At 34.3% G+C, this 17,211-nt stretch overlaps 1 protein-coding gene across 2 annotated transcripts; it reads right to left on the bottom strand.

The window, feature by feature from the left end:
- Positions 1 to 427: 427 nt before the first annotated feature.
- cpa5 (carboxypeptidase A5) lies at positions 428 to 13,578 on the bottom strand. Of its 2 annotated transcripts, XM_059335469.1 has the most exons (12): positions 13,520 to 13,578; positions 10,202 to 10,401; positions 8,573 to 8,654; positions 7,787 to 7,921; positions 6,110 to 6,214; positions 4,904 to 5,005; positions 4,610 to 4,711; positions 4,401 to 4,511; positions 4,147 to 4,237; positions 2,137 to 2,336; positions 1,879 to 1,963; positions 428 to 907 (listed from the first exon to the last, which is right to left on the bottom strand). In XM_059335469.1, the coding sequence occupies exons 2-12, from the start codon at positions 10,264 to 10,266 to the stop codon at positions 720 to 722; spliced, it is 1,266 nt and encodes a 421-aa protein (XP_059191452.1). In that variant the 5' UTR covers positions 10,267 to 10,401; positions 13,520 to 13,578; the 3' UTR covers positions 428 to 719. The 2 variants fall into 2 exon arrangements, with proteins under 2 accessions (XP_059191452.1, XP_059191453.1); XM_059335470.1 differs by lacking the exon at positions 13,520 to 13,578 and having other exon boundaries at positions 10,202 to 10,560.
- Positions 13,579 to 17,211: the final 3,633 nt, after the last annotated feature.

Below are 17,211 nucleotides of genomic sequence, written 5' to 3'. Positions count from 1 at the left end.
AAAGCAGAAATATAATTTTAAAAAATGTATAAAAATAAAAGGAAAAGTTAAAACTATCCTTGGAGTTTACTGGATGAAAAATGTAACAAAAAATATGTATTTTAAAAAAAATTATAAACTATCCTTGAATAATTAATTTATAAAAAATTAAAGAAAAAATTAAAAAACAAAAATATCTTGGAGTTTACTGGATGAAAACTTTACCAAAAAAATGTATATTTCTAAAAAGAAAAGAAAAATTATAAAAAACTATCCTTCAATGAAAAATGTAACAAAAAACAAAAATATGATTTAAAAAATGTATAAAAATAAAAGGAATAGTTAAAAATATATATATTTTTGATATAATTATAATTATTATTAATTACACCCACATTTATACAATGTATTTATTAATTTATGGCTTAAAACATCTCTAAAAAAGTCTGTCAGGAATGATTCATATTGGTCTTATTAATTAGATATTTAACAGATGTGGAAATAATGCAGAATAAACATATCCAATAAAAAAATATTTGAAAAAATAAATAGAATCATCAGTTTTCCAGTTTGCTCTTTTATTCGTCTGTTTGTGATTTTTACAATTTCTGAGGGGCCATGGTGACGTATGATGATGATGATGATGATGATGTTAGTCTTAAAGATGACATATTAAAGGTGACATTTGTCAACAGTATCCTCTTCACACTCACACACACACACTTTCTCACACACACACTTTAGTATGGGTTCTTGAAGGTGTGGTCCATGATGGCCATCATAGCCAGCCAGGTCTCGGTGGCGGTGGGGACGATCTGATTGGCCGGCAGGATGAAACCATAGCGACCGGTGTCCCTCAGCTCGAAGGTGAAGGAGTACTTGATGCCCTGGTTGTAGGTCCAGTCGATGGTGCCGCCGCTGGCTTGGTCTGCATTATAAACAGGTATAAAATACAGTTATTTTATAAGAAAACATCATATTTTGCAGCTTATTTGAGAATGAAAGCATGAAAATGTATCAAATTTGATTCTGCAGGTATTTATTGCTTATTATCTGTCATTTTTATTCCATTTAAGAGTCAATATGCATTATAACTATTCAAAACTACAGATATTATCATTCAGTAGGACTTTATAAAAATGGAAGTTTCTACTTTAATTGAGATATGTAAAGAAGAAATTTAGATACTCTAGATACTTTAGATGTATATATACAGTCATGGAAAAATGTATTAGACCACCCTTGTTTTCTTCTTGCTTTCTTGTTCATTTTAATGCCTGGTACAACTAAAGGTACATTTGTTTGGACAAATATAATGATAACAACAAAAATAGCTGATAAGAGTTTAATCTAAGAGCTGATATCTAGGCATTTTCCATAGTTTTCTTGATGATAACCAAAATCATAACCATGAAAACCATGGAAAATGTCCAGATATCAGCTCTTAAATTAAACTCTTATGAGCTATTTTTGTTGTTATCATTATATTTGTCCAAACAAATGTACCTTTAGTTGTACCAGGCATTAAAATGAACAAGAAATTAGAGAAAACAAGGGCGGTCTAATAATTTTTTCCATGACTGTATGTGTGCAGTCTGCTTTATATTGATAATTTTAATGACTAACTTGCCAGTAATTTCCTTTACTTATTGATGTTCACTAAGATCATGTTTTGGCTTTAATTATCTGTGAAATTTACACTTTTAGAAGATAAATTATGAGTGCAAAATGTGTATTTGTGTGTATTTCGAGACAGCAAAACAGAAGTTTTTAAGATGTGATGAGCATGATTATATAACATTTTTGTTAAAGGGTCTAATAATATAATTTTCTGTCTAGTATTTAACAGTTCAGGCTCTGCAGGACTAAAACTAGTATGCAGATGATGATGTGACTTACAGATGGTGTTGATGATGCTGCCGTATCTGTAGCGAGTCCCGTACAGAGAGGACAGGTCACTGACGGCCTTCTTAGCCAGATTGTGCTGTGAGAAGACAAAACCACAATATGAACATCTTATCTTACATATTTTAACATCTCTATCATTACAGACAGAACTATGAGAAGGGATCTGGTATCAGTGTTCCCAGTCTGATCATGAAAAATGCACATTTTCTGCTTAAAATGGTCCTAAAAAGTAAGAAGTGTGATTCCTACCAGCTCGGTCTGGTCCTTGACTGGAGTCCTGGTGTAGCCGTAGGGGTACAGGAGCATCTGGGAGTAGGCGTGGATGGAGGTGAAGGACTTGATGTTACCGTGAGACCTCACAAAGTCCACAATGGACCTGACCTCGGGCTCGGAGTGGGCACTGGGTCCACGGTAGGTCTCTGAGCAGGGGTTGCCACTGGCTCCAGCTCCTGTACGGGACCAAAACAGGGACGTTATTGACACCATCTGTCTCCAAACACTCTCTGGACACATACAGAAGGTCTAAGGGGCAAAGTGGCAAAACATATCATCTGGTGACCATGAAAATATACAGTACAGACCAAAAGTTTGGACACACCTTCTCATTCAATGTGTTTCCTTTATTTTCATGACTATTGACATTGTAAATTCATCAAATTTATTAATGAACACATGTGGAATTATGTACTTAACAAAAAAGTGTGAAATAACTGAAAACATGTCTTATATTCTAGTAAGCAAAGGGTGGTTACTTTGAGGAATCTAAAATACAAGACATGTTTTCAGTTATTTCACACTTTTTTTGTGAAGTACATAATTCCATATGTGTTTATTCATAGTTTTGATGCCTTCAGTGAGAATCTACAATGTAAATAGTCATGAAAATAAAGAAAAACGCATTGAATGAGATGGGTGTGTCCAAACTTTTGGCCTGTACTGTATATATTTTTATTATTTATTGTAATTTGTGTTGTGTTCTTTGCATGTTGGAGATCATATCTGTGTAACTGTACTAAGACAGGGCTCTCCTGAAAATAATTTTTCCTGGTTAAAACCACTTGAAAAACGGTACTTTGGCACCATCTGGTGGAAATATTGAGAAAACTCCACAGAATTTTTATTTGTTTTTTTATTTCAGTCAGTCTTAACACACATTAACGATCTGATCACATTATTTTGTTTTTAAATCAATGTTAAATAAAGTGTCTAATTGTTTGCTGTATCAGAATTGTTTTCTTTATTTTAATAAGAGTTGTTAAATGTTGACAGAAAAATGGCAAATGTTGTTTATTTTGTTCACTAGTTTTTAATTGAATCTACTGTTTAGAGATAGATTGGTGTTATTAGGTATTTTACTGGATAAAAATTGTAACAAAAAAGCAGAAATATAATTTTTAAAAATGTATAAAAAAATTGAAAAAAATATCCTTGGAGTTTACTGGATGAAAAATTTAACTAAAAATATATATTTTTAAAAAAATGAATAAAAATAAAATCAAAAATCAAAAAACTATCCTTGGAAACAAAAAAACAAAAATATAATTTTATAAAATAATTTTAAAAATAAAAGGAAAAATTAAAAAAACTAGCCTTGGAATTTACTGGATGAAAGATGTAACAAAAAAAAACATATAATTATAATAACTTTAAGGAATGTATAAAAATTCCTGGTGGAAATATTGAGCATATTCATGCTAAACTGATCTGTGATAATCTGGAGGTCGTTGAGTCATTGATGATTTAAAAGGAATAACCTCTCTGACAGTGGTGGAAGAAGTATTCAGGTATTTTTACTGCAGTAAAAGTACTAATACAACACTGTGAAATTACTCCACTACAAGTAATAGTCCTGCATTCCTGCATTCCTGCAAGTATTTATTGAATTAAAAGTACAAAAGTATCAGCATCAAAATGTAGTTAAAGTATCAAAAATCAAAGTACTCATTCTGCAGAATGGAGCCACTCAGATTTTTTTTTTATATATATTCCAGATTTATCATTGGATTATTATTATTATTGTTGCATTTATGCAAGCAGTGTTTTACTGCCCAGGTTTGGCTCATTTTAACTACTTAATATAGTTTTATGTGGTTTAATTTATAAACATGCAAACATGCAACATTTTTTCATGTTAAATCTTGACCTGAAAAGTCCCACCACTGCTCTCTGATACATTTTGATGGTAGATTTGGAGTTTGAGAATAACATGTGGTGCCCTGGTACATTTAAGCTTTTAAGCATTTAAGTGAGAGACGTTACCTCCAAAACCAGCATCCCAGTTCCTGTTGGGATCGACTCCCACACAGTTGGAGTTGCGGTTGGGCTTCCTGGTCTTACGCCACATACGGTTCTGGAAACATCAGAGTCAGTCAGCACAGTTTATCACATTTATATTCTGGGTTCAAACCTTCTTCTTCTCCTCCTTCTCCTGCACATCAACATTGTATTTACTGAGCTGAGCTGGCAGGAAATCATTCTAAAAATCAGCTGAGGAAGGAAGAACTGAGACTCACGTTGGTGTGAGTGTAGGAGAAGCCATCGGGGTTGGTCACGATCTCCAGGAAGATGTCCATGTTGTCCAGGATGGCGGTGAGGGCGGGGTCACGGCCATAATCAGTCACAATCTACTCACAGGAATTTTAATTTTTTTAAAAACAGGAAGTTCGAGGTCAGAGGCTGCAGAGCAAGGAAGGAAAGCCAACGTGAGGATTATTTAAATCACCTTCTTGGCGAACCAGGTGCCGCTGGCCTGAGTGACCCACTCCCTGGAGTGGATACCAGTGTCCATCCAGATGGCAGGACGGTTGGTTCCACCGGTGCTGAACTAAGACACAGGAAGGAAAGGAAAGGAAAGGAAAGGAAAGGAAAGAAAAGAAAAGAAAAGAAAAGAAAAGAAAAGAAAAGAAAAGAAAAGAAAAGAAACAGTCAAACAACAAGTAAAAGAATAATGAGTGAACCTACTCCTTTTATTCTACTTATCTTGTTTTATTTGCTGGACTCGAGTGTGTTTATTTACCTTGAGCACGTTGAGGGGACGACCCTCGTAGCTCTGACCGATCACGATCTTGCTGACCATGTTGGGATTCTCAGCGACCAGCATGTCCTGGAAACTGTAGATCTGAACCAAGAAAGACTCTTATTGTTAGGATGAAGGACAGGACAAAGTTCTTTTCAGCACTGTCCGGTCTCGAGTGAATTTAAAAATCTGGATGCTACGAACCATGCAGTCCTGATAGAAACGCAGTGATTGTGTGTCCGTATATGTTGTGAGTGGATGTTGGGTTAGTGTTAACCCTAACCCTAACTTATCTTACTCACTTTACTGGATAAAATCACTTTTGTAGTTTTGGTGAAATGATCCAACACTTAACTTGATGAACATAAACATTTTATTCCCTCCAGTGAGTGTTATAAATGTCTTTATTTTCTCAAGAATCAAACATAATCAAAATACGGACTGTAACCACTGTGACTGTTAATATCAGACACTATAAACGCAAATTATTAATTCATAATCATTCATCGTGAAAAAGCATTAAAAATGACTAATTTACCAAAGAAATCTTAGGTGACTGAGACCAAAATGACAGATTATTCAGCTAATCGGCTGAGAGGGTGCAGCTTTACTGGACACATTTAGTTTATTAACCCTCTAGAGTCCATGAAACCACCTGCTCATGACTTCTTCATGGTGTAAAGACATAAAAATGAAGCAACATTGAGCCTCTCCATCAGCTTCCCTCTAAAGTTCTGGCTTGAAACTCCATACCAGATTTTTTTGGGATTATATTCGGTCAAGTAAAACCGGAGATAATCTCAATATATATTTAGTATAAAAATATAGAACTAGAGATTCTCCTCATTTTATCTGTTATATGTTATATTTGCAACATTTTTATCGAGTAAGTCAAAGTTAAAAATGAATTATTAGGACATATAGGTGAGGTATGGTGAAGATCTTTTAACAGATTTTTTAAAGAACATAATAGCCGAAGATTTCAGAGGGTTAAAAACCTGTTATTATAGGCATTACATATTGATTCATAATTATTTCCAATTTTTATGGTAATATCAGACACTATAAATGCTAATTATTAATATCTAATGTATGAATGCTACAAATAACATTCTGTGTACATTTTCTTCAGAACAAAGGGATTAATAAACTATATAACTATATAATAAAAGTTGCCTATAGTAATAATAAAGAGTGAGCACTGACCTCGTTGATGGTGTGGTACCTGGAGTAGTCGAAGCTGTCGGTGTTTCTGGGCTCAGCGACGCGAGCAGCAGACTCCATCTCCTCCTGCTCCTCGTCCAGCATCATCTGCACCAACACATCACTCAGGTTAGAGTTAGAGGACAACACGTTTATTTCATGCAGCATCATTTTATTTTTTTATTCAAAAGAGGTGTGGACTCGAGTCATGAATTTGATGACTTTTGACTCGACTTGACAAAATGTAAAGAGAATTGCAACTCGACTTGGACTAATAACTTGTGACTTGTGACTTCACCTGGACTTGAGGCTTTTAACTTGAAAAGACTTGCTACCCAAAGATTAAAAAGTCTGTTACTAATGGCCGCTCTATCTCTGTGTGTAAAAGTGTGCGTCTCACGCTGTCTGTGTGTGTGTGTGTGTGTGTGTGTGTGTGTCCGATGTGTGTTGTCGGCACGACATCCAATCAAACTGCAGGACAACCAATGAAGAAGAACTTTCAAAAACTTAGACTATAGATAGTTTCTTTCGGTTATAAAAACAAAGTGGTCAACAAAAAACAAATTGCGAAACATGCTGGGGTCGAAGATTACAGACGGAGACACAACGCACACAGACACACACGCACACACACACACACACACACACACACACACACACACACAAACACACATTTCCTCTCTTTTGTAATGTAGTTCTCTATATATAGATGTGTGCTTTTTTTGCTTAAATTGTTTTTAGAATAAATACCTTTTGATTACAAATGCTGTTTGTTTAATGTTGTACATTCTGAACGATATGCCGGCCTCTGCTGTGTCAAGAATTCATGATTCCTTCAACCACTACTTAATATTGATAAGGTAATTTGATTATAATTATGTTCATGATTAATAATCAGTGTGAGACTGATTTAGGTGAATTGGCTATATTTTTCTCTGTTTTACAGAGTGGTGCCCCCAACGAGCTATGACTTAGAGCAAATCAAGTCATATAATTTCTTATAATTAATAATAACATAATAATAATAATAATAATATTTATGATAATTATTAATAATTCTGATAGCCATCTAACCACACTTTTGAACCGTGAGATCCACACAGTGTTGCTCAGGTTCACCCTTACATATGTGATATCCTTATGGGAGGGATAGCATTTATGATAATGTATTTGACGTCCTGTGCAAGGTATCATTTATTCATAAAAAGCCATCCTTAATTCCCAACATAGTTTAGAACTAGTTTAGTGCAATATGCTCTTGTTATGCACTTGTTGTTTTTTTCCCAAATGTGTTTGAAGAATGTTTTTGCAAAAAAAAAAATTTTGATAAATAAATACAGATTTTAAAAGTATACATGATCCGTGTAAATATTATTAATCTGTTGTTAAAAGGGCCCGAAAGGACTTGAAACTCAAACTGTAGGACTTGGGACTTGACTTGAGACTTGGCGATTGAATTGGGACTTGACTCTGGACTTGAGGGCAAAGACTTGAGACTTACTTGTGACTTGCAAGACAATGACTTGGTCCCCCCTCTGGTATTCAAACTGTTTTTATGATTTTTTCTGCACCGTGACAACCTGAATCTCCATATTTTGGGTTAAAAAGTCTAACAGACCTTAACCAAACCTCAGTCAGACTGTCCTAAAACCTCCTTCAAACTTGTGAAACGTGTCGTACCTGAACGTCTTCGATCATGACGGAGTACTCGATGTCCTGAGTCTCCAGGTGGATTTTGACGGACTGCAGGCTGTGGAAGGGAACTCTGATATCAACAGGAGTCTCCACATCAGTCACGCCCCTCCAGAAGTCCAGCTGGAAGAAAAACACACATTATTACCTTGCAATTTCATGTTCAAATTTAATTATAATTAATGTCAGTGGTTTTGCCTTTTCCAGAAGTTTCCATGTCCAATTTAATGCATTTACCCTTTTTTAGCAAAGTTTTAAAAAACCCACCTCGAAGTGTATAGACATGATTTTTTTTTTTTTTTCGCAGACATTTTTCCAATTTAGCTTTGTGCATTTAGCATTTGTAATGCAATCTGTTTTTTGTTTTTTTTTTGTAATTTCTTTGTGTTTTTTATGTGTTTTTTCTAATTTTTGTGTGTTTTTTTGTATTTTTATTATGTTTTGGTGTGTTTTGAGTGCGTTTGTATGTGGTTTTTGTAATTTTGTGTGTGTTTTTGGTTTGTTTTTCGTGTTTTATGTGTGTTGTTTGTAATTTTTTTATATTTTTTCTGGGGTTTTTTTGTGTTCAAAATGTTGATCCAGTGAATCAAAATGAAAAAATAATCAGGTCATATAGGTGAGGTTGTGCTGAAAACAATGATACCAACACATCATGGTAAAGATTTCTAAGTGGTTTATACAGGCAGAATGAAAAGGAGTCAAAAACCGACAAAATAGCCCCAAACTCCAAAGGGTTAAATAATGTGAGTGTTTAGACTTCTAAGGATTAATGACCTCGAACTCGCTCATGTCCTCCAGGTCCTTGATGAGAGACAGTTGGATTTCATCCTTTGCAACAATGCGGAGCACCTGATGCCTGCAAGAAGAGAACCACAATGTTTTACAATCTTTACTCAATCAACGTTGGCACACAGATTTCTCAAGGCTGGCACGTGAAATTTGCAACATGCATGCACAATGTTCCTGCACGGGTCTTAAAAATGTCTTCAGAAAAATAAAAGTTGATGCATTTATTGTGGAGTTATTACTTTAGGTGTCTGAGCCAGTTTATACTAGCAGCATCTACTGAATGTTTGCACTGTCCTAGACTAGAATTTATTTTTTATTTAACTGGCAGAGCTGTAAATCAGAGTTTCTCCACACAGGATTATGCAAAAGCACAACTTTAAATCTTGTGTTTACAGGACAAATGGTCATTAATTCTTGTAGATTTCTTGGAAAGGCATGCATCATGAAAAAAAAGCTGAAAAAAATGATTAATTGACTGAAGAAATCTTAGGTTAGGACCAAAATGATCAATTATTCAGCAAAGGGTGCAGCTCTACTGGATGCATTTAGCTTTTTAAAACCATGTTATTATATGCATGACATATTCATTCAAATATATTATTGTATTATTATTATTATTATTGATGCATTTATGCAAGAAGTATTAGCCCCAACCCTAACTTCTTCTCTTGACTATTTTGCTGAATCTGTTGCCATCACAAGCCACAGAAATGTTTGAACTTCTGAAATTTATATGCATTTGTTTCCAGACATTTACTGAGGGACTTGCATATCAATTTCAGAAGTTCGAACATTTCTGCCGTTTGTGATGACATAATTAACTCTTTGATGCACAACATATAAATACCTTCTAATGTACAACATGGGTCAAAAATGACCTACATTCATTTCCCATGTTATTTCATGCTGCTGTGTGCTTGAATATCTTTTTTTTTATTACAACAGATCATTAAATCCATTTTCCTTTCATACTTTGTGAAGAAAAATAGTTTTCACACATGGGTCAAAAATGACCTTGTGCATTAGAAGCGTAGTGATACAAAAAGTGATACACTAAATTAACAATTTGAGTATATGTGTAACTATGTTTGTCTTATTTTGAAGGTTTAACTTTAAAAGAGTTGTTAGAACCACCAGGTTACATTGGAAAATCACATATTTTAACATTTGAGATTTATTAGAGCCACCAAATAATAATTTCCATTGGAAAAACACCAATTTAACAAAATAGGATAGTTAATATTTGTGTTTTCTTTGTCAGGTTTTAAATTGGTGACAACATATAAACACCTTCTAATGCACAAGATGGGTCAAAAATGACCTTGTGCATTAGAAGCATGGTGATAAAAAAAGGGGGATTTTATTCAAAAAGTAAGAAATGAAAACAAAAAATTAGGATATATGATGATCAAAAACAAGTTAATTGAGGAAAACCTGCAATACTGAATGATGAAATTAATTTATTCCAAAGATATAGAACATAAAACTTAGTCGGGTCACTTTAGACCCATGTTGTGCATCAAAGGGTTAAAAGCATGACTGTATGCATGACATATTGATTCATAATTATTTCACATTTCTGCACATGCATACACAGATCTCATCCCCACTCACCCCTCAAACGTCTCCTTGCCGAGAACGGCCACAAACAGCGCGGTGAGAGCGAGCAGACCCCTCATCTTGACCAGCAGAGTGAACCTGTTGGGGCCACGCGCAGCCTTTTTAAGTCCGAGGGGCCCGATCACGTGTCAGGACCTCAACCTTGCTTAAGGTGAAGGAGGTGTGTCGGCAGCTGGTGCCTTTCCCACGCCAGCCTGCAGAAACACCAGCACAAGTTGCACCATGCATGTTTCTGACACATGTGAAGCTGCGTTCATGTTATAGAGAGAAAGGACCGTTAAGTTTGGTTTGGCTCCCAACTTAAGTTCCTTATTAAGTTCCTGTTTTAGGTAAACTTGCTTTGCACACAAAGGTCTAATGAAGACAAAACCTGGGGGCCGCTGGAGGCAGTATCAAAATGACCAAAAAAAGACACAAAATGACCAAAAAAGACACAAAATGACTAAAAAAATGACACAAAATGACCAAAAAAAGACACAAAATGACTAAAAAAGACACAAAATGACCAAAAAAGACACAAAATGACTAAAAAATTACACAAAATGACCAAAAAGACACAAAATGACCAAAAAAAGACACAAAATGACTGAAAAAACACTAAATTACTTTAAAAAAGACACAAAATGACCAAAAAGACACAAAATGACCAAAAAATACACAGAATTACCAATAAAGACACAAAATGACAGAAAAAAACTATATTACTTAAAAAAGACACAAATTAAAGGGACCTTCCACACACAACACGGTAAAATGCCATTCATATAAAACTCACATTAAACTTTCATATCAAGGTGAGGGCCACAAAATTATTAAGTTCCTGTTTTAGGTAAACTTGCTTTGCACACAAAAGTCTTATAAAGACAATACCTAAGGGCCGCTGGAGGCAGTATCATAATGACCAAAAAAGACACAAAATTACTAAAAATAAAAGACACAAAATGACCAAAAATAACACAAAATGAGAAGACAGAATAACCAAAAAAAACACACAGAAGACATGAAAATGGCAACAAAAGACACAAAATGACTGAGAAAAAATCACAAATGACCAACAAAGACACAAAATGACAAAAAAGACACAAATAACTAAAAAAGAAACACCAAAGACACAAAATTACCAAAAAAGATACAAAGTGACTTACAAAGACACAAACAGACATGAAAAGGATTCGAAGATGGACAAAATAGCCCAAGACTCCATAGAGTTAATTTGAAAGTTTCTAAGGTGTTTTTGTTTTCTTGTTGGTCTAAATTCTGTTCATAACTCAAGCTGGACTCAGGAGGAAGCTGAGGCCGGCCGCTGTGTGTCTCAGCTTCCTCTTTGTTTGGGGCAAAACTGCGATCAGCCAGCAGCAGCAGCTTCAATGGCCTGAATATGAAGCAGCTGTTTGGACACAATGCACTGTGAACTGCACATGTTAGCAGTAAAACACTCTCAGATATGAAATGAAATGTCAGAGTGCAATAATCCACATCTGGTCCCTTCACTTGGTTTCATTTCAAAATGAGATATCCACCAAAAAATGTGAACAGAAAAATCTGCATCAAAGCAAGATTCACTGTTCACATGAATATCCAGCTTTTGTCTAAAATAGTCGCATTTTTGTTGGTACAGTCATCGAGAATGTTTAAACCAGGGATGGGCAACTGGAGGCCCGGGGGCCACATACGGCCCGCACCCTCACTTGAAGTGGCCCTCAGTACAACTACATGCATTTGAGCATGAAATCTTAAAAGACACAAAATGACTAAAAAAAGTCACAAAATCCCCCCCAAAAAAGACACAAAATGACAAAAAAAGATACAAAATTACCAAGAAAAGACACAAAATGAAAAAAAACACACAAAATGACTAAAAAAAGTCACAAAATCACCAAAAAAAGACACAAAATGACAAAAAAAGATACAAAATTACCAAGAAAAGACACAAAATGAAAAAAAAGACACAAAATGACAGAAAAAAACTAAATTACTTAAAAAAGACACAAAATGACAAAAAAAGACACAAAATTATTACACAAAGACACAAAAAGACACAAAAAAGACACAAAATGACAAAAAATGTCACAAAATCACCAAAAAAAGACACAAAATGACAAAAAAGACACAAAATTACCAAAAAAAGATACAAAATTACCAAGAAAAGACACAAAATGAAAAAAGACACAAAATGACAGAAAAAAACTAAATTACATAAAAAAGACACAAAATTACAAGAAAAAGACACACATTTACTAAAAAAAGACACAAAATGACCAAAAAAAGACACAAAGTGACTGAAAAAACATAAACTTACTTAAAAATGACAAAAAAGACACAAAATGACCAAAAACTACACAGAATTACCAAAAAAGACAAAATGACCAAAAAAAAAAAGACACAAAATGACCAAAAAAGACATTTTGGATTGAAAAATGGACAAAATAGCCCAAGACTACATAGAGTTAAAGCTGCAACCACAACTTTTACTCAATAAAAGCGCAACACAAATGATGGAGAATCTGATGACTGTTTGGGAGAGGCTTTGTTTGTTGCTGTTTGTTTGCAACATATATATATATATATATATATATATATATATATATATATATATATATATATATATATATATATATATATATATACATATCTTTAACACAGCTCCTACTAAACCAAATTTGAGGAATCTTGCCAAAAACATTTCCCTTGTTAACAAATACCAGAATTAAATAACATCTTATTCTCAAGTACAAGCTATCAGAATCAGTTTTGAAAATCTACAACCACTCAGGCTCTAAAAAACAGGTTTACAGTGGTGAAGAAGTGACAAAAAACTGCTGTAAATGATCCATTTATCTATGAAAGCAAAATAAATCTTCCTTTGTGGTTAATTTGTATTTGCTTCAAACCTTTTGTATTCATATTTACACTATTATACATGCATTTGAGCATGAAATATGTTAAGTTATTGCACTGTAAACATATTTAAAATTGCAGTTTCATCATATCTGGTTAAGTGCACGGTCCAATATGTGGTCCTGTGGTAGTGTTGATGAAAAATTGTGGCCCCCTCCAGGATTTAAGTTACATTAAAATGTATTATTTCCTCATATAAAAACCTTCTTATGTCTGTGTTATGTATTAAGTGTCAAAGATCCTTGACATTACTCACTAACTCGACTTCTCTCCACTGTCCCAGAACCTGCAAGTTTGTGTTATGCAACCCAGCTGATAAGGACGCAGCAGAGGAAAAGTAAAGAGACAGACGCCCAGGCAGAGTCAGGTGTGGAAAACACCTGCTGGACCAGTTTCAGGTTCTCAGAGACTTACAGTGAGTCTGTCCACATCCATGTGTCCTCCTAGTTGATCGGTTTCAGCATCACTGAAGTGCAGATAACACAGACATGTCATCAATCTCCTTTTGTCACAGTGATACAGCATTTAGATCATTTTAAACTTCCTTATTCTGATGTATTCTTTTCTGCTGAATGTTCTTCTGGTTAGGAGATAATTCATGTATGGGAGGAAGGAAATTAGTTCTGCAGAATTTATACCTACTGAAGCTATTAGACATTGCTTCACAGGAAGTGAAAAACAAACATGCATTTGATAGAAATATAAAAAAACAACAACATCCAGTTATGCATTTAGCAGTTAACTCTATGGAGTCTTGGGCTGTTTTGTCCATTTTTTTTTAACCGTTTTCATGTCTTTTTGTGTCTTTGTAAGTCATTTTGTGTCTTTTTTTGGTCATTTTGTGTATTTTTTTAGTCGTTTTGTGTCTTTTTTGTCATTTTGTGTCTTTTTTGGTCATTTTGTGTCTTTTTATAGTTATGTTGTGTCTTTTTGTGTCTTTGTTTAGTCATTTTGTGTCTTTTTTTGGTCATTTTGTGTCTTTTTTTGGTCATTTTGTGTATTTTTTTAGTCATGTTGTGTCTTTTTGGGTTTTTTTAGGCATTTTGTGTCTTTTTATAGTCAGGTTGTGTCATTTTGTGTCTTTTTTTAGTCATTTTGTGTCTTTTTTTGTCATTTTGTGTCTTTGTTTAGTCATTTTGTGTCTTTTTTGTCATTTTGTGTCTTTTTTGGTCATTTTGTGTCTTTTTTAGTCCTTTAGTCCAACATAAAATGTGTTTTTGAATCTTTTTTTAACTTTCAAAACACTATCATTCTCAATAAAGAATTTTAAATGTTGCAAATGTGAACAAAGGTGTCAAATCTAACATATAAGAGGGTTCCATCCAGTTCTATCATTTTATACTAAATCTATTTGAGCTTGTCTCCAGTTTTACTTGGTATATCATCATCAAACTGAAACTGGCCTCATGGAGTTTACAGCCAGAACTTTAGAGGTAAATTTACAGTAGGGCTCCACGCTGCTTTGTTTTCTAGTCTGGATGGAGTCAACAAGTCTGGATTTGGAGCTTTTGGAGACTCCAGAGGGTTAAATTCATGCATATGCCTTGATGTGTTTCTAGTTTCCAGTGCAACAATTACTTCTACTTGCTGCAGAATGATTTCTATGCTGGTGTTGAAATAATACGACTCAGCTGGTAATAATGGTGTTAAATTTGGCCCAGCTTAGTGACCACAGTAATGCTTTAAAGCTGCAGCCATAACTTTTACTCAATAAAACCGCAACACAAATGATGGAGAATCTGATGACTGTTTGGGAGAGGCTTTGTTTGTTTCTGTTTGTTTGCAACCTTTGTTGACATTGGCAACGTTTAAAATTCTTTACTGAGCATGATAGTGTTTTGAAAGTCAAAAAAAGATTCAAAATCACATTTTATGTTGGACTAGAAGACTAAAAAAGCACACAAAATGACCAAAAAAAGACATAAAAGGACTAAAAAAAGACACAAAATGACTAAAAGAGACACAAAATGACCAAAAAAAGACACAAAATTAGCAAATAAGCATGTTGAACACTTAAAATAAGAAATTAACTCTTAAAACAAGATACATTATCTAAAACTTCTAAATCTAAGTTTGTTTTATCTTAAGAACCAAATAATTTGCAGTAAATAAAAGTATAAATATATACAAAAGGTTTGAAGCAAATAAAAAATAACCACTTACTGTGATTTCTTTTTTTTAGTACAAGAACAGCAGACCAACATTAATAGCAAGAAGTAATTTTGTGCATTTTTACACTGCACTTTTAAGATTTCATGCTCAAATGCATGTAGTTGTACTGAGGGACACTTCAAGTGAGGGTGGGGGCCGTATGTGGCCCCCGGACCTCCAGTTGCCCATCCCTGCTGTAGTTGATGTTTTGTCCACAGACAGGTGGAGTTTAGGATCTGGCCTATAGAGCGCCCCCTACAGTCCAGAGCAAAGATGTGAGAAGAAGAATCCAAATCAACATTTCTTAATCTGCAAACTAAGAGACTGTGGCACTTGTGTTCTTTGTTACACCAACCTTCAGCATGCAAATACAGTAATAATATTTTATTCTAAAACTACTATTTCACCTTATTTGCAGAAAAGACTCCCTGCCTGCACAGACTGAAGGTCAAATGATGGAAATCCCCGTCTCTGCAGTCACATGCACACTGCTGCAGCATTCACATCCCCTACTTCTCTAAATATACTAAAACCAGACTGAGAAATTATTCCACTAAAAGTTAAAGTCCTGCATTCAAAACTTACTTAAGCCCAAAAGTATCAGCATAAAAAAAGTAGTAAAAGCAGCAAAAGTAAAAGTACTTGTTCTGCAGATTGTTGTATATGTTCCAAATATACTATTGGATTATTATTATTAATGCATTTATGCAAACAGCATTTTACTGTCGTCAATGTAGGGTCAATTTAAAAATGCACTGTTTTGTGGTTTAATTTATAAAAATGCATAATTGTTTTATACTGATTATTTTTTCATGTTAAGTCTTAACCTAAAAACTGAAAGTAGCAGAGTAGTGTCTTTTTTGGTCATTTTCTGTCTTTTGGGGGTCATTTTGTGTCTTTTTTAATAATTTTGTGTATTTTTTGGTAATTCTGTGTATTTTTTGGTAATTTTATGTATTTTTTGGGGTCATTTTGTATCTTTTTTTGAATAATTTTGTGTGTTTTTTTGGTAATTCTGTGTATTTTTTTGGTAATTTTGTGTCTTTTTTGTAATTTTGCGTGTTTTTTGGTAATTTTGTGTCTTTTTTTTTTTTTTTGTAATTTTGTGTCTTTTTTGGTCATTTTGTGTCTTTTTTTTAGTAATTTGTGTCTTTTTTGGTCATTTTGATACTGCCTCCAGTGGCCCCCAGGTAATTTGAGTTTGAGACCCCTGCTCTCAGGTATTTTTTAAACAAAAGTAGAAATAATGCAATGAAACAAAAGATTGTGCTAGTCTGAATAGAGTGGAGCAAAAAGGGCAATATTTGTCTCTTAAATGTCTAATAGAGTAGAAGTATAAAGTTACATAAAATGGAAATAATCAAGTAAAGTACAAGTACATAAATAGTAAGTACAGTACCTGAGTAAATGTACTTGGTTAGAGTTCAACACTGGCCGCACTATGTAGTTAAAACTGATAAGGTGAGTTTATTTTTAGGCATCATGTCCACTGTTGCAACTTTAAAAATGACCTTTGAGTGATCTTTCAGTTTTCTTAACATACATTTTCTTATTCAGTGTCACATAGAGCAACATTTAGAGCCATGTTTTTGAGTCAGACACACATTAAAAGCTGCAGGTTTAATTTAAAAGTTGTGGATTCTGCAGAAGAAATGACGACATCTCTGGAGGGACAGCAGCTGTCTGAGAGTTTACAGATGCTGGAACACGAAAGGAAAATGCTGTATTACAGATGTACATACCAGACAGATCAGATGTCCCAGCATCCACACTCATCAAACTCTTCCCTGACAGAAGAAAACCCTCTGACCTGTCAGGGTGTGACAGAGCTGTTTCCTCTGAGAAGGCCAACTGCAGTTCACGCAGGAAGTTACTATAACCGCATTGTTTCCTGTTACTGAGGCAACACTGCAGCTGTTTACAAGTGTTTCATTACAAACCACAAAACATCAGAG

Source organism: Centropristis striata, chromosome 6 (assembly GCF_030273125.1).
Source record: "Centropristis striata isolate RG_2023a ecotype Rhode Island chromosome 6, C.striata_1.0, whole genome shotgun sequence".
NCBI classification, from domain to species: domain Eukaryota; kingdom Metazoa; phylum Chordata; class Actinopteri; order Perciformes; family Serranidae; genus Centropristis; species Centropristis striata.
The sequence above is the reverse complement of the archived record's forward strand: the minus strand, read 5'-3'. Positions and strand labels throughout refer to the sequence as shown.

Bases quoted from the DNA above. Each gene is read 5' to 3' on its own strand.
- cpa5 (XM_059335469.1), bottom strand. From the start codon at position 10,266: ATGAGGGGTCTGCTCGCTCTCACCGCGCTGTTTGTGGCCGTTCTCGGC. The intron at 8,655-10,201 runs GTGAGTGGGGAT...CTCTTCTTGCAG, and splicing joins GGCAAGGAGACGTTTGAGGG to GCATCAGGTGCTCCGCATTG. The intron at 2,337-4,146 runs GTAACGTCTCTC...GGTCCCGTACAG, and splicing joins CTGGGATGCTGGTTTTGGAG to GAGCTGGAGCCAGTGGCAAC.